Genomic DNA, 23,032 nt, shown 5'->3' with positions numbered 1-23,032 from the left:
TATGCTCTTATGGGGGCGAAAAAAGTGTGCCAGACAAGGAGATCATATGTCTCAAAATGGAAGGGGCGCATTTTTCTACTTAACACAGACATTTTTCTAATGGGAGGCTATTATTTATATTTTTGTTTATTTTAGGAAAAGCCTAACTTATTTTAAAAAATTATCTCTTAGTGAAATAAAGGCCTTCCCCCCCCCCACTTCCCAGTCTAAAGTACACTCTGGAAGAGATCAGGAACAATAGTGGTCCTCTGCACATATCTGGGACTGTGGATAGCCCACACTTTGAAGTCAGGGGATGCTGATGGATAGGAGCTGAAAACACTGAAATGAGGCACGGTTTCCCTTCACTCTGCTGGAATTACATTGTAAGGAAAGCGCATCGACCCTACATTCTCCAGACTGAAGGCAGAACTTGAAAAAAAAAAAATCAATTGGGAAAAATAATAGATTTCCTAGAAAAGAACACAAGCAAAAAACTCAAAATGAAAATCCTTAATGGCAAATAAGTCAACTACTGAATATACTGACAGATTTCTCAAGAGTTCTGACCATTTCCATCATCTTCTCACAGAGGAAAAGAAGTTACTGTGGATATTATTGGTGGTGGTGTTTACTTGCTCAGTCATGTCCAGCTCTTTGCAACCCCATGGACTGTTGCCCGCCACTGTCCATGGGATTTCCCAGACAAGAACACTGGAATGGGTTGCCATTTGCTTCTCCAGGGGATCTTCCTGACCCAGGGATCAAACCTGCATCTCCTGCATTGGCAGGCAGGTTCTTTACCACTGAGCCACAAAGAAAACCCGAATATGCCTGTAGTTCCTATTGAATATAAGGAGCATTTCTTAGCTCACATCTTGCATCATACCCTGTGCTTGGACACTGCACTGAATGCTTAATATACATGATCTCATTTGGTGATCACCCCTGATGGCTCAGAATCCACCTGCCAATGCAGGAGACCAGGATTCAATTCCTGGGTCGGGAAAGTCCCCTGGAGGAGGAAATTGCAACCCACTCCAGTATTTGTGCCTGGAGAATCCCATGGACAGAGGAGCCTGGTGGGCTACAGTCTGTGGGGTTACAAAGAGTTAGACACGACTGAGTGTTTAACACTTTTACTTAATCCTGCAGAGTAGATATTTTAAGATGCAGAAGCAGAGCCCTGGGTTAAGTAACTTGTTGTGACTCAAGGCGCCTACCCTATAGCCATCAGGTATAACATAGATTATCTCCCAGAAGACTAAGGCAAAGCCTAGTCCATTTAGGGAGGAACAAGGCTAAATTCTTTTCTCCATGGTGAGATGGAAAAAAGGGATAGATGGGGGGCTTTTTTCCCTGATGGTTGAGACGTTTTGAAGAAAGATTGACCCTTCTACGGGAGTAGCTGGATAGAGGGGTTAAGTGGCGAGGAGGCTTCAAAATCAGTGCTTCTAGACTTGGGGAAAGGGTGCAGAACTGTGGCACCAGCATGGACACAGAGGGGTTGCTGGCTTGAGAGGGATGATAAAGGGAAGTTGGAGCAGTTACATGGAGGCATCTGTCCCACAGGTAGCTGGAGCTGAAAGCAATATTCAGCAAAGAGAACATATTTGGATTTTTTGTGATAGACATTGCACTTTCTCCCATGAAGGGCTTCCCTTTGGCTCAGACAGTAGAGAATCCTCCGGCAACACAGGAGACCCAGGTTCGGTCCCTAGGTTGGGAAGATCCCCTGGAGAAGGGAATGGCTACCCACTCCAGTATTCTGGCCTGAAGAATCCCATGGACTGAGGAGCCTGGTGGGCTACAGTCCATGGGGTCACAGAGTCGGACACAAAGTTGAGGCATTTATATGAAGGTTCCCAAGAGGCAGTTGGAGCTGAAAGCAACATTAAGGAAAGAGAACATACTTGCATTTCTTGTGATAGATGTTGCACTTTCTCCCGTCCGTCATCTTATTTCATCTCATAGCAATCTTTTGGAAATGTTATCATCATTCCCATATTATAGATGAGGGAAATGGAGGTTCAGAGAGGTGAACTGTCTTTTCAGTTCAGAGAGATTTCAGTTCAGGTTCAGAGAGGTCACAGGGCTAGTGAAGAAAATGAGCTTGGTTGTCAACAGGGCGCTGAGTGACTTTGTTGCATTTCTGCCTGTCCAGTAAACATTTTATTGCCTCTTTCGATTACAGTCATTCGATGCCTGCAGCTTCCAGCAGCATCGCGTGTTGTCTTTCATTTGCTATGAGGGTCTTAAATAAAATAGCTGGCCAATTTTTGTGCATTTATAATGTTGTGGAGATTTTCAATGGGGCCTGGGTATTCTAAAGAGGTTAAATAGGAAAGGGATTGATTTCATTTGTAATGAGTAATTGTGAGTAAAATAGGTACCGTGCTCCACATTCAAAGAAGCCAGAAAGCTTCTATTGATAACTGTGGGGAGAAAGCAGATAATACAAACAACTCCAAATTTTAAACATGAGCGTATTTGAATTTTATTTTTGAATGCAGATGTGATTGATCATTTGTTCTGCAGGCAAGGCTTTAGTCCAGTTAGGGGGAAAAACATCAATGCACTCATATTGATTATTTTCTAGAAGTTTTAGAGACTTACTAATAGTAAACTTTCTAAGCAGCTGAGACTTGAAATTCCTCATTAGCGGAGGTGAGGCAAGGAGTCAGAGATTGTTGCACACATCCTCTTTGCTGCAGTTAACTGGCACCTGTGTTGCCTGAAGTAATCCAGGAAAGAAGTCAAGGGAAGAAAGTGTGCCTTCTCAGTGAAGGAAGTGGGGAGGAGGGTCCTTCTCAAGAGAGAATCATCACTTCAGCCTCCAGTATTTATTGGACACGCAGTGAGTCAGGCCCTGGTCTGAGTTCTTTGAATGTGTGAACTCCCAACAAGTCTATAGGGGCTGATTTGCTGTTGTTTATTCACCAAGTCATGTCCAACTTTTTGCGACCCCATGGGCTGCAGCCTGCCAGGCTCCTCTGTCCAGCGGATTCCCCAGGCAAGAATCCTGGAGTGGGAGTGGGTAGCCATTCCCTTCCCCAGGGCATCTTCCTGACCCAGGGATGGAACACGGGTCTCTTGCATTGGCAGGTGGGTTCTTTACCACTGTGTCACTGGGAAGCCCATGTGGGCTGAGGACTGGTATTCTCACTGTAGAGATGGGGGAACTGAGGCACAGCCGGTGGCTGAAGGAGCCAGGATTCCCACTCCAGCAGCTGGGACCCCAAGCCTGTGCCCTCAGCATCCATAAGGGGAGGTCATTTGATGCCTGGAAGTGGTTCATGGCTGGGGATGACTTTCTTTGGCCTGCTTCAGCCTGCTTGCTGGGCACTGCCTGATCCCATGCCATTTCCCTAACAGCCCCATGAAATAGAGTTCATTATTACCTCCATTTTCTTAAAGAGGAAACCAAAGCTTAGAAAATTGAATATCTTCCTTAAAGTCACCGGTCACCAAATGCCAGAAGTCTCTCCCGGGTCTCTGCAACATCAAAGTCAATCATTGGTTGACTGCCCAGCAGTCAGAGCTGTAGTCTAAAGTGCTGGATGGGATGTCTCTAAGGACAGAGAATTGAGCAAAGCCTGTCTTCTCTTCCGTCTTTGACCGGCTTTTTATCAGAGCCTTCCTTTCATGGCACATCCAAGAAGTCCTGCCTAGAGGAGGGGATTCCCTTCTTCTCAGACCCTAAATTGAATAAAAGAATCTAAAACCCGTCCCTGACATCTGCTGAAAGCTGTCGACTTGACCATGTGCCTCGTTCGTTCGGAGGGCAGCGGCATTCTTCCAGGGCGAGTGTAAACTGTTCTCATTGAATGAATACCTGATTAAGTTAATGGTGCTGAGCCAGGGCGAGGAGGAGCGATTTGGCAGCCGAATTCCTGGCAGCTCATTCAACGTCCTTAATGTTCCACCGGCTTCGTGCTGGGCCGCCTGTGAGCCCCCGGGAGGGGCCGCCGGTAATTACTCAGCGTTTTGATTGAAAACAGCTGCAGGTAGCGCGTCATCCCATTGTCCGTTTCGCTGGTGATTGGAAATGACTAGGGGCATCTTGGTCTCCACTGCGCAGCCTCACTCCGGGGAGTGGGGGTTGGGGATGCGGGGAACAAGGTAGAGAGTAGGTTTCCCACTTGCTCCGCTTTTCAAAATGAACCATTCATCTTTTGAGGGTCAGAACTCAGCCACCCATTCAGTGAGTGTGAGTCAGAGCCCTAATTCTAAAACAAACGTTTATTTCAGGGAGAATTCTTATCTTGGCTGATCCTTACTAGCTACTCTCCCTGTTCTCTCTATGCTTTATTTAAGCTGGTTTCAATAAGATCACTGTCCTTGTAAGCACGTATTCCTTCCCGTAAATCCAAAGAGGATCCTTGGCATTCCCCTGGGATAAATGGGGGACAATCTGGACATAGTTTCGGATCATGGGGTGTGGATTTTTAGAGGTTAAAGAGGCTGCAGCCTCGCTCCGGGAAGTATCTGGGGTTCATAATCTCCCATGAGAATCTGTGCTTAGAAATGGAATCTCTCAGGCCAGATGCTTTTTAGATACACAGTATTTTACGTCCCTCTGTCATGAGTTTCACTTTCCATCCAACACCGCATGATCACGTCCAGAAATTTAGAAGAAGATCCAGAAACACTTTGCCGTTTAGAAGCCAGCAGCGAACAGCAGTAGACAGACACAGGATGAGAACAGTCAGCCGATGAAGAAAGGACAGCAGCCAGAGCGTCCCACAGGGTTATGAAATTCAGTCTGCCTCCAGCACAGGGAACTGACCATCTAGTGAGAAAGATGCACGGAAGTAGGCAAAGAGTGCAGTGAACAGGTTACATAAGTGATGGTGAGCCTCAGAAGAAGGGCTGTGCAACGCTGCAGTGCCTTAAGGGGCTTTGTCGTGGTTTTAGGGGATGATCCCTGTAGATGGTGGGTTTCCCTGGTGGCTCGGATGGTAAACAATCCACCTGCAATGCAGGAGGTCCGGGTTCGATCCCTGGGTCAGGAAGATCCCCTGGAGGAGGGCATGGCAACCCATTCCAGTATTCTTGCCTGGAAAACCCAATGGACAGAGGAGCCTGGTGGGCTACAGTCCACAGGGTGGCAAAGAGCTGGACACGACTGAGCAACTAACACACACACACAGTAGATGGTAGAGATCAGGGGCCGGGGTGGGCGTGGGGTTTAGGGAGAGAGAGGGAGAATGGGGACTTAGTGTTTAATGGGGACAGCGTTTCAGTTTAGGAAAGGGAAAATTCGGGAGATGTCTGACGTCAAGAGCTGCACAACAATGTGAGCGTACTTAGTGTCACTGAAATGTGCAGTTAAATATGATTAAAATAGTATGTTTTGTATTAGGGGACTTTTACCACAATTAAAAAAAAATCAACCAAGGAAGAGGCATATAGGGCAGAGGTCTGGAGGGGGTCCAAACCCGGGGCTTCCAGGCGTCCTCTCCTCGGGCGGGGCGGGGCGTGGAGGGTGTCACCTTCTCCCACCCCCTTCAGTGTGACAGCTCACACGCAGTACAGGCACCCAGCGAGGCTTCCCCAAGCCCTGGTGTCTGGAGACTCACTGATGCTCAGACGCAAACCAAGCACATGGCTGGTCTTTACTCCCAGCTCCTCACGCAGGTTGGGCGAGTACCTTTCGTGCCTCCTCCAGAGGGTGGCACTGTTACTGCCTGTGGCCCAAAGCCGCCATCATAAATGATATTTTAGACTGTCCAGTGGTCAAAGCCCCCAGGCAAACACAGTCCCATAGGCAGGACATTCCAGAGGTCTAAAGGTCACCTCCCAGTAGCCAAAGACAATGATGAGAAGTCTCTCTGGGTGAGATTATCCGCAGGATATACCAGCAGCTCACTGCATAATCTGAGCACTGGGACCCAGATGTTTGTATCAGATGAACCAAGATTTTCATCTTATTTCTGTCATTTATGAGACCTGAGACTCGTGTGTGGACGCTCAGTCGTGTCTGACTGTGCCCCCGTGGACTGTAGCCCATTAGGCTCCTCCATCCATGGGTTTCTCCAGGCAAGAAGACTGGAGTGCCATTTCCTTATCCAGGGGATCTTCCAGACCCAGGGATCAAACCCAGGTCTCCTGCATTGCAGGCAGGTTCTTTACTAACTGCACCACCTGGGAAGCCCTTCATGGAACCTTAGGAGACTCATTTAACATGCGAAGCCTCAGTGTCCTGGTCTTTACACAAAAACAGCCTCAGTGGCTTCTATCATAACCCGCTTTGCCTGGGGACACTGGGTCCCAGGAGGCCTCAGGGCCTTTGTCACTAAGAAGATAGCAGAGTGGTATAGCGTCCCAGAGACGAGAAGACAACCACAGAGGGGACGCTGCCATGGAACCCCCGGAGGTAATGACTTGTTAGTTCATGGTTATCTAGAACGTCCCACTGTCCTTCGACTCAGCCACATCCCAGGGCAGCAGATGCCTCAAGACCCTCTCAGGATGCCTCAGTTCCAGAAAGGCATTTTTCTGACCTGATGGGGATTTTCATGTTCTGTGACTGTCAGTGTGGGAGCCCCCCCACCCCCCGGCGCCCTGGTCGCTGGTGGGATCTGACCAAGCCTCCCCCAGCTCCTGCTGGCCCTTTGCTAGGTGGTGCGTAGCAGAGCTGCTGAGAGCGTGTGTCGGAAGACAGCTGGCAGCCATCCCCGTGGGGTAGGGAGAGAAGGTTCTGCATGTCCCCCCAGGCCTTTGGGGAATTACTCATCTTCGTGTTGTGGAAAATCAGACTGCGTGGAACCAGGAAGCATCATGCTTAACCCTCGAAGAGACATGCCAGACTCCAGTTTCCCGGCTCACCCTTCTGTGGACTCCGTTGGGTATAGGCTGAGCGGCTTTCGTGCTTTGGGGTGTGAATTGGGGGCCTGTGCACTGGGAGCTGTTACCAATATAATCTCTTCTGTCAGCTGAAGACAGAGAATAAATGCTCAAACATCCATGACTTTTTCTTGTGTGAGTCACAAGTGTGAGGGGGGGGGAAAAAAAGACCAGATGCTGGAAAGGATTGAGAGTCTGAGGGTATCGTGTTGATTTGATCATGGAACCAGGAGAGATCAGTCACAGATCAGTGTGGGTGAAAACAAGAGATTCCGCAGGAAGCGTGTGCTGAAGTACAGTTGCGATGGCGACCGTGTACTGACTGTGTACATTATGCCAGGCACCAGGCGTCTTAATTCCTCCCCATTTTATAGGCAGAGATACTCATTACAAGATCACACAGTATTGAGACACTCTCAAAACTGGTCACCCATATAATCTGGAGTAAAATAAGGATGACATTAAAAGAAGGGAAATGGGCAGTAGGCGTGAAGCCAGGGTGTTTTTGCCATTGTTTTTTTTAATTTGAGGGTCTTTAAATTTTTTAATACAATTTTTAAAGGTTACTTTCCATTTAGTTATTACAAAATCCTGGCTCCGTTCCCCATGTTGTACAGTAAACCCTTGAGCCTGTCTTTACACCCACCAGCTGTGTCTCCCCTTTCACCACCCCTATGTTCCCTTTCCTTCTTCCCCACCGCTAACCACGAGTTTGTTCTCCCCACCTGTGAGTCTGTGTCTTTTATGTTGTATTCATCAGTTGGTCGTATTTTCTAGATTCCACATATAAGAAGTATCATTCCGCATTTCTCTTCCTCTGACTTAGTTCACGTAGCATAGTGCCCTCTGAGTCCATCCATGGTGCTGCCAATGGCAAAGTTTCACTCTTTTTCATGGCTGAGTAATATTCCACTATATGTACATACCACATCTTCTTCATCCACTCATCTGTTAAGGGATACTTCGGTTGCTTCCACATCTTAGCAACTGTAAATAATACTGGTATGAATATTAGGGTGTGTGTATCTTTCCAAATTAGTGTTTTTGCTTTTTTGCCCGCAATATATGCCCAGGAGTGGGACTGCGGGATCATACGGTAGTTCTGTTTTTAGTTCTTTGAGGAACCGCCATACTGTTTGTCATAATGCGTGTGAGTGCTCAGCCACTCCGTCATGTCTGACTCTCTGTGACCCCATGGACTCTAGCCTGCCAGGCTCCTCTGTCCATGGGATTTCCCGGCAAGAATACTGGAGCCACTTGCTATTTCCTTCTCCAGGGGTTTGTCATGATGGCTGCACCAATTTGCATTCCCACCAACAGTGCACGAGGGTTTCCTTTTCTCTACACTGTCGCTGGTGTTTGTTACTTGTGGATGAAGCCAGGCTTTGAACTTGTCCTTTACCTCCACCCAGGAGTAGGCTATTCTTCCTACTACTCCTCCTTATTAGTACTAGTAAGAATATTCATGTTACCTTCCTATCAGTAATAATATTTTATCCTGATATTCTAAAGATGCCAGTGGAAGTGAGTCCAGAATGACTTCCATAGTGAGATTTTTCACTGCCGTGCTAATAAGCACATTCAGTTGAGAGTCAAAAATAACTTGTCTTCTAACCCCAGTTCTCACCATGTTACTATGGCCGGTTCTTTGCACCTTGAGGCCACAGTCCCTCTGTCCTTAAAGCGGTTCACTCTGGCGCAGGGTGCAAACTGCTGCGGGGTTGTGGAAAGCACCCAAGGAACTGTTTGCAGCCTTCGGTGGGTAAATGGAGATTTGGGAGTCGCTCCCGGGGTAGCTTACCTGCCACACAGGATGCTTGAGAGCAGAAAGGTATTTGCTCACACATGGAACCAGGGAAGGTCTTGACAGAAAGGCATTTCCAGCTTTTCTTAAAAGCGTCTTTTGGACAGCTCATTTGGGACCACTTTCAATCCAGATGGTGATCCCTCCAAGTGATTATTTTTCCATCTTCAGCCTTTCCAGGAATTCCAGCACGGGCAGGCTGCCAGGGGACACTGGCTGCCCAGATGCTGCAGCGACATCCCACATGAGCCAAGGACAGGCCAGCCCAGCTGCGGGCCTGGGCCCTCCTCTCTCGGCCTGACCTCCTGCAGACAGAGACGTGGACCATATCCCCATACCGTAGGCCCCACCCACAGGACAGATCTCCCTGTTTTCCCAGAGGTGGCAGAACCCGCTAGAAATACTCCCAGTGTCACACTGTTATCACGTGGATACGATACGGGTATGGCAAAAGCCAGCAGCCGAAGAAAGCTTCGCCCAGGCCTGATGAAGCCTGTTGCTCTGTGATGCAGACAGTAGAAGCAGATGCCGGAGCCCGACGCAGGGAGGAGGGAGATGGGGGTTAGCGCCACACCAAGCAGAGGAGTTCACGGGAGGGAAGACAGCAGAGCAGCCGTGTGTCTGGAGCAGTCCCCTCCGCATCTCCATCAGGGAGGTGGCTTTTAATCAGAACAAAGATTCTGAGTCCGTTTGTTGCCTTCAGAGCTTCCCTGAGCCCAGGGAGCCCCCAAATGCAGCTGTGTTCTTGTGGACAGACTGAAATTTTTTAATTAACATATGACATTGAGTGATTGTATTCATTGCCCCCAAGTCCCCATGACTCTAGCCTGCCAGACTCCTCTGTCCATGCCAGAATCCTGGAGAGGGTTGCCATTATTTCCTCTGGGGGAATCTTCCTGACCCAGGGATCAAATCTGGGTCTCCTGCATTGCAGGCAGATTCTTTACCATCTGAGCCACCAGAAAAGCCCCTATAGATAAACAGGCCACCCCAAAACTATTATTCTTGGTTCTGATAGAAGGGGACCGTTTCCTCCTGCCAATCCTCATTCCCCTGAAATCCCAGTGTGGATGGTAGTGGCAGACCAGGGCCTCCCCAGCCCTCTCTAGCGTGTATCACTGATCTGACTGAAGGGTCCTGCACCCTGATACAGACTCTGGTACCAAACTTGCTTTTGGTGACCCTAGAGGGAGAGAGAGAGCTTGTTAACCACATGTTGGTAATCCATGGTTCTCCATGCCTGATCTGTAGGACTTGCCCTCTGTGGGGAGTTTCAGCACTGCTGTGCCCTGGATCACCACTAGGTGGGAGTGTTGAGTTCAGTGCTGGGTGAGGCTGAGGGTCCCTGGCTCCCTTGCCTGGGAAGTCTGAAGATCGCGCTCTCTTCCTTTTTCATTTCAGCCTCTAACCTGGAATGCCACACCCGCTGCAGCCCATGATTAGAGCTAGGAGGGATGCCGTGGTGCCCTTGACATCATCTCCCCTCTCTGATCCCTTTGCATTCTCTTTTCTACATGGGACCATCAGCAAGTGTCTCTAAACTCTGCCTCAATGCTTAGGATGACACGGGGATTCCCTACCTCATGCAGCCCAGCCCATTTGACCAGTTCTGATTAGTTTCTAATGTCTACTGTATACAGTCATCCATCAGTATCTGCGGGGGTTTGGTTCCAGGAGCCCCCGATGCTCAAGTCCCATGGTCAGCCCTCCATAGAAGTGGTTCTGCATTCTGGAATTCAGCCAACCGCAGATTATGTCATACTGCGATATAGGAGACGTGGGTTCGATCCCTGGGTCAGGAAGATCCCCTGGAGGAAGGCATGGCAACCTTCTCCAGTATTCTTGCCTGGAGAATCCCAGGGACAGAGGAGACTGGCGGGCTACAGTCCATGGGGTCGCAAAGAGTCAGATGGGACTGAAGTGACTGAGCACAGCACACAGCAGGTCTTTATTAAAAAAAAAAATCCCCACGTAAATGGACCTGTGCAATTCAGACTCACGTTGTTCAAGGGCAAAGTGTGTATCACTGTAATCTGGAGCTCAGCTCTGTTCTGCTGTCTTTCACGGATGGCCCTTCGTAGATCTGAGCATCACATCTCTGCTCCAGCTTTTTCTATCCTTCCCCAGGCCATACATCTTCAGTTGCTGCAACTGTTACTTACCTGTCTTGGGTCCAGACCTCCCGCTAACCCCATCACTCCATCCTGGGTATGCCCGCCAGTATCCCCTTGCCTCAGGACTTTGTGACCTTACCAATGCTGTATGCTACTGCAGTATTTATTCTGTTACTGAGAATACTGTGCTTTTTAAATGACGCTATACGAGCTCTTGCCTGGAGAATCCCATGGATGGAGGAGCCTGGTGGGCTGCAGTCCATGGGGTCGCTAGGAATCGGACATGACTGAGCGACTTCACCTTCACTTTTCACTTTCATGCATTGGAGAAGGAAATGGCATCCCACTCCAGTGTTCTTGCCTGGAGAATCCCAGGGACAGCGGAGCCTCGTGGGCTGCCGTCTGTGGGGTCGCACAGAGTCAGACACGACTGAAGCAACTTAGCAGCAGCAGTGAAGCAACTTAGCAGCAGCAGCAGCATACCAACTTTTAGGCACCAAACCCAACTGTTGGTTCATATTGAATGGATAGTCAAACAGAAAATTCCTGGGCTGTTTGAAATAAACTATTCTTCAACCAGATCTCTCTAACCCTGCTATTAATTGAGCTATTGAAACCAAGGGTAGGGCATTTATTTATTCTTGTTCATTTTAGTATTTTTGGCTTTGTGCCATCACTTCCAGCTTCTTAGGATATATTTGAATATTAATTGCAGGTAATATATTAAGCCGGGTTCCCGACAGCTCAGTTGGGAAAGAATCCGCCTGCAATGCAGGAGGCCCTGGTTCGATTCCTGGGTCAGGAAGATCCGCTGGAGAAGGAATAGGCTATCCACTCCAGTATTCAGTATAATATAGTAAGCACCCCTTCCAGCCTTCTGTTGCCTCTAAATATGATAACCAAACCACTTAATAAAATGTTGAACAGAATAGAACTGAAAATTCTTGCATACCATTTGCCCCACACTGACACTGAACAGTTAAGGTCTGTGATACAGACTGGAAACTAAGTGTTTGATGAATGACTATGTGATACACTTCCTGTGAGGTATGCTTGTTCAGTCAGCCTTGAAGATGTCTAATGATGCTGTCATCCAGCACACCTTTCTCCATTTTGGAAATTTCAAGCATGTCAGAGTTGGGCCTACTTTTAACATTTAACCTACACAAAGTGCCTTCTGCCTTTGCACTACACAGATCAACCTGTTTAATAATTCAGTAAAGCAAGAGATTTGCATGCCGGGACTTCAGGAATCCTTGCCAAGCCCTAGTGACCCCTCCCATTGGGTCCAGGGGTTCTGTCTTTTAAATGGTCTCATGGTTTTTCCAGAAATGACACAGGCTCACCAGGCTCTATTTCCTCCTCTTTAAAACGAAAACTATGTATCTGTTGTGCATGGACATTACAAGCCAGTCATGGGTTTCACTCAAACTGAGAAACTCACAGGATGGAGGGTGCTGGGCAGAGCAACCCAGTGTATCGCCCTGACCTTGGGATGCATGTTTAGGACTGTATGTATCAGATTCTAGGCGTGTTTTCTATTCAGAGCAGTTAGTTCGTATTTATGGGACTTGGAGTCAGTAGGGATCATCTCATTTTCCTGTCACTTCTGAAACAAGCTGAATCCATGGTAATGGGTAGGGGGGGGTTACAGGGATTTTTGAATGATAGCAAAGACAGAAGTGTCTTCCTTTATTGAAGGTTGCTTTTCCTCCCAGAGATGACTGAATCATAGGTATAATTTACAATAATAGTCTTTTTAAAGTGTGTTTCCTTAGAGTTTTCGAAGACAGAAAGAACCAGAAGAAAAGGAGCATCTGCTACTTAGAACTGTATCAAGTTTAGGTGACCCCAAAGGAAACAGCTGAGTTCTCCCTAAATATTCCTGTATGTGCGTAGTTGTTTCCGACTCTTTTGCAACCCCGTGGACTATAGACCACCAAGCTCCTCTGTCCATGGGATTTCCCAGGCAAGAATGCTGGAGTGGGTTGCCATTCCCTTCTCCAGGGGATCTTTCCGACCCAGGGATGGAACCCAGGTCTCCTGTGTTGCAGGCGGATTCTTTACTGTCTGAGCCGCTAGGGGAATAACCCTGAACATTAGCTGCTTGTCTCCAAGGCGCCATCAGTTCTGTCTGCTCACAGAACCTAGTTTGGTTCCCCAGCACTTGCTCCATTAGAAAGAGGCTGAGATGTCTACTTAGGAGCTTAGGTGTACAGGCTGAGTTTCTCACCCCTTGCTGTGCATGTGAATCATCTGGGGACTTTGTTAAAATGCAGAGACTCTGAATCAGGAGCTTTGGATAGGACCTGAGTCTCTGCATTTCTAAAGCTGCTGGGGGAGCTGGTCTGAGGACCACACTTGGAATAGCAAGGCCATATGCCACTGAGCTAAATTTTAAGATACTGATGGAGAGAGAGATATATAAATGTAGATGTGAAGATGCTTAAGATGACTCTATTCAGAACAGTGATTAACAGGCAAATCATACGTAGTAAACCCTATATAAATTTGTCTTGATCCATCTATTGACCCCTGTTCACTTCCCCTTTCCTAATAATAATGTTTAAACATGATCTGCCTGTGCGGCTCTTTGGTAACTTTGCAGTTATATAATCGTGCTCAGCCCCATGTTTCTGTTGCGACAGGTGCATCCGGAGGCACACGCCTCGTCTGGGGGACTCAGGTGAACGAACCATTGGTGTGTTTCAGCACTGAAAAGGCAATTAGGGACATGAAGCCCATTTGTCTGCAGCTAGAAAGAAGCCCTAAAAGCAGACATCCACTCTCCTTTCTTCTCTTCTTTCCTAGTCTCTCTCGCTCTCTCCCTTTTCCCTCCTGTACTTTCTACCTTCATAGTTTTATCTCTGTTTTTTTTTTTTCATCCCGTGAACCATCATCCAATGTACCAGGGACACAGTGGCGTCCTGTGGTGCCCTCTCGTGGCTCACTGAAAATATAGCTAGACACAGTCCCTACTCTCACAATGACTTCCCCTGCTGAGAGATAAGGACAGCACAGAGAGCCAATGAAGCGCAGAACAGGGACACGTGCCCCAGAATTACAGCGACCCATGCCTGTAGCTGCACTGGTAAATAGGAAACATGGTCCTTCTAAATGTAGGAGGGTGAGCTGAAATTTATATCAGTCTGGCCCCGGGGTTGCTCCAGTTAATCTTTGTATCCTTGACTTAGTGTCAGTTATTATCTGGAAAAGATGTTTATCAATGGACCACTTTTCAGAAGAGTGCATTTGAATTTGTGTGTTAAGGCCGATATGTTTTAGTGGCCCATTAGCAGAAAAACCAGCCATGGAATCTATAATGAGATCTTTAAGGCCAACAAAGCCTCCCAGTGTCTCTCAAAACAAACAAAAAAACAGTGTATATAAACCAAGGCACTGCTAAGAACCAAGTCGGCATTGTTTTTTCAGATTCACTGAAGCTGAGTTCTGTTTTAAAAAGTACCTTCAGAGGAGTTTTCTAGTTTTGTATATGGTGTGTTCCATTGTGCAGCAATTTCACATTTGCATTGCTAATGGACCTCTTTGCAAACGTGTTTGACATTTTGCTTGGCTTTGAAAGGACTTTTATGCTGCTATTTTTTCCTCCCCTAGAGCTGCCTTGGGCTAATTAACCTATTCCCTTACTGGCTGGGCTGCTGTATGCAAATACTCTCATTCTGGATTCTGACACACTACTCTTACATGAACATCCCTAATGAAATCCTGTGGGGTTTTATTGGAGCAGTGCTACTGTGGGGCCAGCAGGGAGCGCATGGAGCAGTTCACGTTGAGTCCATCTCCTAAATCACTTTCCTTTGCTAGTCCCAATGGGAATGCCAGTTTATGTTCTCTTTCTTAGAGTAACTTGAAACCTAGAGATAAAAGATCGGTATCAACACTTTTTAAGCAGTCAAAAGCGTCAACTGTTTTCAATTTTGGTAGTTTAGTTTTATTCTGTCGTTTTGAAAACAGCACTGTCATCTCAGTAGATTTGTATATATTAGGTGTAAATTACATGCCATGAACTTCCTAAGAGAAGGCTATACCTGGGGCTTAATAAAGCCGGAGGTTCGGAGGGTAATGCTGAAAACTGCTGCCTTATTGTGTCTGTTTTAACATCAGACTATAGAAAACAGGTCTGGGTAGGAGAAATGCTAAAACCCAGGACCTGGAATTCCCAGAACCTGATTCAGCAACTTTCCAGGATCACAGCACAAGACTGCTGACAGCCTGTAGGCAGCCCTCACATCTGCCTCCTGTTAGCCTAGTTCCTGTTGGTTCCACTGATGATCTGCCTCTTGCCAGGTGGACATCTGTCTGCCTACACAGGTCTGGTAACAGAGTTCGGTGGTTCCCGAAAGACTGAGATAGGTGTCCATGAAAACTGGCTCCCTACTTGTATGGACAGGTTGAAACACACAGGCCTGATTGGTCTAGCAGAGGCTTCATCTCCAGGGTTCATGGTGGACTGGCCCTTTCCAAGAAGAGGGTGGAGAGTATGGAGAGAGAATTCAAAGAGCACTTGGAAAGGAAGTAAGAGGCAGAGATGAAGCAAGCATGTTGCCCTCATTAAGGACACCCTCAATGCCTGATTATTGCATTTTTAAAAACCAAACCATGTTCCTGTTTTAACTGTCTCATAGATTCCTTTTGGCTGTTACCGTATGAGTAGCTGTACTGGGAGCTGTTTGGAAACGTGTAGAGAACATAATTATTTGGGGCTGCCTCTGCTCAGTTGGCCTGTATATAGTGTGTTTGTTTATGTCTGTGTGTGTGTGTTAGGCAAGAGAGAATTGTTGTAAATCCAGTATGGACCCAGAGTCACTAGAATCTTTGAGTAGTGCCTATGGCAGAGCTTCCCTGATAGCTCAGCTGGTAAAGAATCTGCCTGCAATGCAGGAGACCCAGGTTCAATTCCTGGGTTGGGAAGATCTCCTGGTGAAGGGAAAGGATACCCACTCCAGTATTCTGGTCTGGAGAATTCCATGGACTATACAGTCGCAGAGTCAGAGAGGGCTGAGCCACTTCCTACTTTCACTATGGCAGAGGAGGACTCAGATAAGCTATGAAATCCGCTGTGGACTTCCCTTCCTAACCTGGTCCTCCCAGTGCCTGGCTCAGAGGAGGGCTGATCGACACTGGTGCCATCCTCCTTGTAGGCTTCATTTGATCCTCCAGAGACTGGGTAAAGATACAGCTGAGGAGTGGGAGGGCCATTTCTGGGAGGGAAACTGAGAAATGCATTGTTTGCCCTCCAAAAAGAAAAAGGGGCGGGGAGGAGAAGGTATTGAGAGAGATATCTTAGAAGACTTACTAAACCCATAAAAAAGGTTTGACTTGCTCCATGGCTTAATGGTCTTCCTGATGTCCTACACAACACGGCCAGCGTTTTACCTGCTCTAATAGTGGGGCTGGCGGCAGGATTTTGGGGGATTCACATCAATCTCGCGGGAGGGTGTTCTTTTCCGGTGTTGATGTTCTGACGCCCTGTTCCCCCACCCCCCACCCCTTTCTCCCTCTTGGTCCCGACCCTCTGCCTTTTCCCAGATTCCAGAGCAGCTGCTGGAGGATCGCACCCACGGGGAGATGATTCCTCATGAAGAGCCTGGATCCCCTACAGAAATCAAATGTGACTTTCCGTTTATCAGACTAAAACCAGAGCCAGTCCGACAGTGAAACGGTCACCGTGGAGGGGGGACGGCGAAAAATGAAATCCAACCAAGAGCGCAGCAACGAATGCCTGCCTCCCAAGAAGCGCGAGATCCCCGCCACCAGCCGGCCGTCCTCGGAGGACAAGGCAGTGCCCAGCGACAACCACCGCGCGGAGAATGCGGCATGGCTCCCCGGCGCCCGGGGCCACGTGGGCGGGCGGCTAGGGCCGGCGGGGCCCCCGGCGGAGCTCGGTTTACAGCAGGGAATAGGTTTACACAAAGCGCTGTCCACGGGGCTGGACTACTCCCCGCCCAGCGCGCCCCGGTCCGTCCCGGCGGTGGCATCCACCACGACGATGCCCGCGGCATACCCGCCGCCCCCGCCATCCGGGGCCCCCGTGTCCCCGGTGCAGTACGCCCACCTGCCGCACACGTTACAGTTCATCGGGTCTTCCCAGTACAGCGGGCCCTACACCGGCTTCATCCCTTCCCAGCTGATCTCGCCCACGGCCAGCCCGGTCACCAGCGCGGTGGCCTCGGCGGTGGGCGCCGCCACGCCTGCCCAGCGCTCCCAGCTGGAGGCCTATAGCAGCCTGCTGGCCGACATGGGCGGGCTGAGCCGAGCCTCCGGACACAAGGCTGAGCCACCACCACCGCCGCCACCTCCGCAGCACCTAGGCCGGACTGCGGGGCTCCTCCCCCCGGGGTCCCCACCGCCCCCCCAGCAGAGCCAGTATGTGCGCATCTCCAGCTCGCCGCAGAACGCCGCACGCCCGGCCTCGCCGCCGACCCTCCCCATCCACCTGCACACGCACCCGACCATGATCCCACACACGCTCACCCTGGGGCCCTCCCCGCAGGTGGTCGTGCAGTACACCGACTCCGGCAGCCACTTTGTCACCCGCGAGGCCACCAAGAAGGCCGAGAGCAGCCGGCTGCAGCAGGCCATGCAGGCCAAGGAGATGCTGAACGGGGAGGTGGAGAAGGGCCGCCGGTATGGGGCGCCCCCTGCGGCCGACCTGGGCCTGGTGAAGGCGGCCGGCAAGGCGGTGCCCCACCCCTACGAGTCCAGGCACGTGGTGGTCCACCCCGGCCCCGCCGACTACAGTGTCCGCGACGCGTCGGGGGTGCGGGCCTCCGTGATGGTCCTGCCCAACAGCAGCACCCCCGCCGCCGACCTCGAGGGGCAGCAGGTCACCCACCGGGAGAACTCGCCGTCCGCCCTCAACGACAAGAGCGGCCTGCACTTGGGGAAGCCCGGGCACCGCTCCTACGCACTGTCCCCGCAGCAGGCACTGGGCCCCGAAGGCGTGAAGGCCGTCGCCACGCTGTCCCCGCATACGGTCATCCAGACCACACATAGCGCCTCGGAGGCCCTCCCGGTCGGGCTGCCGGCCACGGCCTTCTACGCGGGCACGCAGCCGCCGGTCATCGGCTACCTGAGCGGCCAGCAGCAAGCGATCACCTACGCCGGTGGCCTGCCCCCGCACCTGGTCATCCCGGGCACCCAGCCCCTGCTCATCCCCGTGGGCAGCGCCGACCTGGAGGGGTCGGGCGCCGCCTCGGCCATCGTCACGTCGTCGCCCCAGTTTGCTGCAGTGCCTCACACGTTCGTCACCACCGCCCTGGCCAAGAGCGAGAACTTCGGCCCTGAAGCCCTGGTCACCCAGGCCGCCTACCCGGCCATGGTGCAGGCCCAGATCCACTTGCCCGTGGCGCAGTCTGTGGCCTCCCCCGCCGCCGCCGCGCCCCCCACGCTGCCGCCCTACTTCATGAAAGGCTCCATCATCCAGTTGGCCAACGGGGAGCTGAAGAAAGTGGAGGACCTGAAGACAGAGGACTTCATCCAGAGCGCGGAGATCAGCACCGACCTGAAGATCGACTCCAGCACGGTGGAGAGGATCGCGGACAGCCACAGCCCCGGCGTCGCCGTGATCCAGTTTGCCGTCGGGGATCACCGAGCGCAGGTAACGTTGTGGCCGCATCACGGGGGTAGGGGGACACCGCGCCGTGCCGCCGCCCTTACCTCCTGGCACCGTGACTTTCTTCCAAGCAGCAGACCTGTCTGCGGCTGTGGGAGTGATTGAGGGTTTTCTTTCACTTTCACTTTAATGGTTAGGCTTCTCACGTTCCTCCAACCACCATTCTCTAAGAGAATTAAGCCCTAATGCACCCGGAAGCATCCTCTGTTTGTAATGAATTAATTTCTCTGCTTCTCCAATGGGGGCTGGTCAGGTACCATGCTTGGGGTAGTTAAGAAAATCACCACTCGGGTTGTTTTGCTGATGTTGTCCTGTGGTTCACATGAGTAACCCTGATTAGGAAAAGCCATTTTCCACCCCCACCCCTTTTGGTTTTTTTTTTTTTTTTTTTTTTGGTCAGGAAAAGACAGTGCTGCTTCAGGGGAGAATGTTAGTTGCTCAGAGTTGCCATATCCCATTACAACATCAGTGTTTTGTTATTGTTTTTGTTTATTTATTTTGGCTGTGCTGGGTCTTAGTTACAGCACTCAGAATCTGATCTTAGTCGTGGCATGTGAACTCTTAGTTGCAGTGTGGGGGATCTAGCTCCCTGACCAGGGGGTCAAACTCAGGCCACCTCTATCAGGAGCTTGGAGTCTTAGGCGCTAGACCACCAGGGAAGTCCCAACATCCATGTTTTAACATGTAGGTTTTGTTATCATTTAGGTATGGTGAGGCCAACAGAGGAGAATACATCTGGTTATACTCAGATCCCAAGGAGAGGGGATATGCCCGGCTACGTGGGCTGCCATGCCGAAGAGGCCCAGGGGCTGCTACAAGGCACTGGGAGCCAGGAGAATACATGGACAAGAGCCTTTGCTGTCGTTTCAGTGGGAAGGAGTGCGTGAGGCAGGGTAGCAAGCGTAGGTAGGCTAGTTGGAATCATTTAAGCAGGCTCTGGGTACAGGAGCTGTCCCTAGGTGTCTGATAGTGGCCCAGAGAGTGAAAGTCCCATTCACTGAGGAGGAAGCTGGGGTGTGGGTGTTTGCTTTACACGTGAAGAACATTATCCCCAGCAGGGGAGCTGTTGGCTATGTCTAGGAATTAGCTAACGCAGGGAGGGACAGTCCCTCCAGTGTCAGCAAGACCCCAAGATGTCAAAGCATCAGATACAGAGAATAAAAGGCATGGTTCATATAATCTGGAAGGTCAAGGCTGTCCCACGTGATCTCCTGGACTTCTGATAAATAGGAACCCCCAAGGGCCAGATGCAGCCAAGCTGAGTCATGTTAAAACTAGAACCGGGATCAGCTCTTAATTTCCATGAGTTCCTTCAGTCCACTCTTTTCCAGCTTCTTAAATCACTTGAATGCCTTGATTCCACCCATGTGTATGGAAACAGTAGTTTCACTGCCCAGCTTGCTTGAAGTCAGGTTTGGCCCCAAGGCAGGGAACTTCCCAGGCTATAGAGCCTCAGTGCCTCTGGGAATGGGATATGACAGCACCTTCTTCAGTTTGAAATGAGTTGAAAAATGGTCATGGCGTAGCTGGTATTTGGGACAGTCAAAGATAAACAAACTAGTTAATGGTTTGAATTGTTCTTAGAATATTTTTTAAAAGATCAAGTGAGGTGGGGGAGTCTGATTTTCCAAAGCGTCTTCCAGGACTTCTTGTGAATGTCCGGATGTGGGATCTTGCACAATATCAGAGGGCCTGCGTTGCCAGGAGCTTTTAGCCCCGAAGACTTTTCTTTTTAATGGTGAGATGTCGCTGTAAACTTTGGTGAGGCCCAAGAAAAATTTCTCAGGGTTCTGATGCAAAAAAAAAAAAAAAAAAGCAAAAATCAGAATATTTGGAAAAGGGCATCATTATGTAGAACTCCCTGCCCACATCTAAGTTTCTGCTCCCTCTCCACGTCCTACGTGGATTAGGAGTGGGTGGATCCTCGTTGACAAAAGAATGAGCTGACTTACTAGCAAAGTTGTCTTTTAACAGACCCCAAGTGAAGCCTGGGAAATAAACAAGAAGAAAAAGTAAATGTTTTTTTTTTTTTTTCATGATGCTGTTAATCCTTAAAGCACTACTGTGAACAGAGGTAAGCAGAGGAAGAGGGTTTATTTTGAAATGCAACTATCTCCTGCCCAGCACCTCTTTTCAGCTTTCAGTAAAGAACAGCTCTGAGCTGCAGGCTCATCTCCAGGGCTGCAGGAGCCCCCATAGACCGGAGCCTCACAGACCTCTAGGCAGTGCTGAGGGAGGTAGCATCTCTGCGTGCTCCTTGCTGCCCCCCCTCCCCGATCCTCCGCAGAGCGAATGCTTAAATGATCAAGAAATTGGCTTCCGAGTGTGAAGTCTCATTTCCTTCCCATTGCCAGGCCACCGGTCTCTTTGCTGACGGCCAAGGTGCAAATTAGAAGGTAGCGGGTTTGTCAGGGCCTGTTTGCAGGCCTGTGAGGCCGCCCGCTGGGAAGGACTCAAAAGGGTGGCTGGGGTTCCAAGCTGCAGAAACACAAGTGCAGGGCCCGGCACGCCAGCAATGTGTCACTTTACCCAGAAGCCTATCAGAAACAGGCTGACATCATCCCAGCTAAAATACTCCACCAGCTGTGTTTGCCACAAGTGACGGGGGCAGAGTCAGCCGAGAATCAGAGAAAGCGAGGCGGGGAGAGGGGCGGCCAGGGAGAAGGAAGGTCCAGATTTAATTTACACTCTAAGGGCTGAGGGCTTCCCTTCCTCCTCAGGGGGCTCTCTGAGGGGTTTTCTCCCCAGGCCTGGAGATCCCATCTCAGTCTTCTCAAAAATTAGAAATCTCTTAACACTTGCACCCATTAGGGAGGGTGAGAGATGTGCAGAGCACTTTGACTTAATTAGCCAAATCACAGATTTGATTGGGGAAGTTGTGGGAGGAAGGGGGTGGTTTTCTAAAGGACGGATGGCTTTGTGACCCCAGGCGTAAATCCTGCACGGAGGCAGGACCACAGGGACACTTGACTTCATAACCTACCACAGGCGTCCCCGGTGAATGCAGTGTGGCTGGTGGGAGAAGCCCCGAGCTTGGGGTCTGGACAATGGCAGGACAAAAATGGTCTCACTTCTCTCTGAGCAAGGGTTTTTCTCATCACTAAAATGTGAAAATGATTCCTTATACAAGATCATATCTTCAGCATCCTCTTTGTTTTTGTATTCCTTTGCTTTCCTGCCGTTCAGAACAGCCCTTGTAAAATTTACTAGCATCCACTAAACAAAAAAAGTGGGGGGATATACAGGGAAAGTTACCTGACTTTATGCTAATAATCAGCATATAGATCCAGTGAGAAGGAAAGCCACCCTCTATAGAAACAAGGGAATTTTCACTGAGGGATTATTTTCAGGAGCTGAATTCCTAATTATTATTGTGAAAAGAGACCTCCAGCGTGGTGGATCTGAAGCTCCCTGTGAGGCAGTGTAGGAGAAGAATGCTTTTGCATATCCATCCCCATCCCTGTGGTTTTGTTGTTCCCAGAGCTGTATTTCTTGGCCCAGGCAAAGTATCCTTGCATCTCAGTTGCGCCCAGGCTGGTTCTCCTCCAGGAGAATTGAGTGATCTCAGGCATTGTCTGTCAGCCTGCGTGCACCACACGAAGCCTCTCGGTAGCCACCCATGGTCTCCTGAGTCTATGGTGAGCCCAGAAGGGATCCTGAGATGATGATAACGTCCACATGGGAGCCCGTGTGATTCAACTGGAGGGCAGAGCATCGTCTGCTTGGGCGGGAAGCAGGTTAACTGGTCAGAAAATGCAAGACCTGGAGCTGAAAAGACCCGAGGCCGAATCTGTCCTCCACCACCGGAGCTTTGGGACTTGGTGCAAATCACAGACTAGTGCACACATGCTTCATGGTGCAAATGACACATGTGCCTTCCATCCGGCTCGTGTTGTAGTGTGAAGAATGAAAGTGGTTGTAAGAATGAAAGGAAAGTGAAGCCAGGGTGTTAGCCGCTCAGTGGTGTTACTCTTTGCAACCCCATGGACTCTAGCCCGCCAGGCTCCTCTGTCCATGGAATTCTCCAGGCAAGCATACTGGAGTGGGTTGCCATTCCCTTCTCCAGGGTATCTTCTCAACCCAGGGATTGAACCTGGGTCTCCTGCACTGCAGGCGGATTTTTTACCAGTTGAGCCACCAGGGAAGAAAGGAAATTTGCTCAAAAGAACCAGTTCAGTCAGTAGTGGATAGTAGGTCCTCAGCAGTGTTAGTTTCCCTTCCTTGGTTCCGCTTGGGTGGGACTTTGACCCTAAGAAGAGAAAGGTTAGGCCCTGAAAAGTGAATGAGTAAAAGGCTTCATGTTCTTACAAGAGCTTTTGGAAGGAGGAACAGTTTAGAAAAGTCTGGAAGGAAGGCTGAACTTTTCTGGTGAGCCTCATAAGCCATTTATTTCACTCTGCCTGTGTTCTTGCGGCATATTCCCAGGAGAGGTCCAGGAGCATCCCTTGCCATCGTGTTTCTGTGAAGGAAGTACCATGACCTCATGCTGGCCTGTGTGCACGCAACACTGTCTGGTTTTCCTGAGTGTGAGCTGGACTGGAGGGGTCATTTGATGGCTGAGCCCTGCACATGAGTGACCAGTGCAGAAACAGGCTCATGCACCTCTCCTCTGCAGAAAGGATCTGGGCACCATGCCCACTGAGGGACCCC

The 23,032-nt window shown here is 49.8% G+C and overlaps 1 protein-coding gene across 9 annotated transcripts in view; it reads left to right on the top strand.

Moving 5' to 3' along the window:
* The window catches only part of ATXN1 (ataxin 1), a 421,786-nt gene that overhangs the window by 383,223 nt on the left and 15,531 nt on the right, over nucleotides 1-23,032 (top strand). For all 9 annotated transcript variants that reach the window (XM_018038742.1, XM_018038750.1, XM_018038743.1 and 6 more), the window contains one exon: nucleotides 16,297-18,367. In XM_018038742.1, coding sequence (XP_017894231.1) covers nucleotides 16,457-18,367 — 1,911 coding nt within the window. In that variant the 5' untranslated portion in view covers nucleotides 16,297-16,456. The remainder of the gene's footprint in view (nucleotides 1-16,296; nucleotides 18,368-23,032) is intronic.

This window comes from Capra hircus, chromosome 23 (genome assembly GCF_001704415.2).
Source record: "Capra hircus breed San Clemente chromosome 23, ASM170441v1, whole genome shotgun sequence".
Lineage (NCBI taxonomy): Eukaryota > Metazoa > Chordata > Mammalia > Artiodactyla > Bovidae > Capra > Capra hircus.
This window is presented reverse-complemented; position numbering and strand designations above follow the sequence as displayed.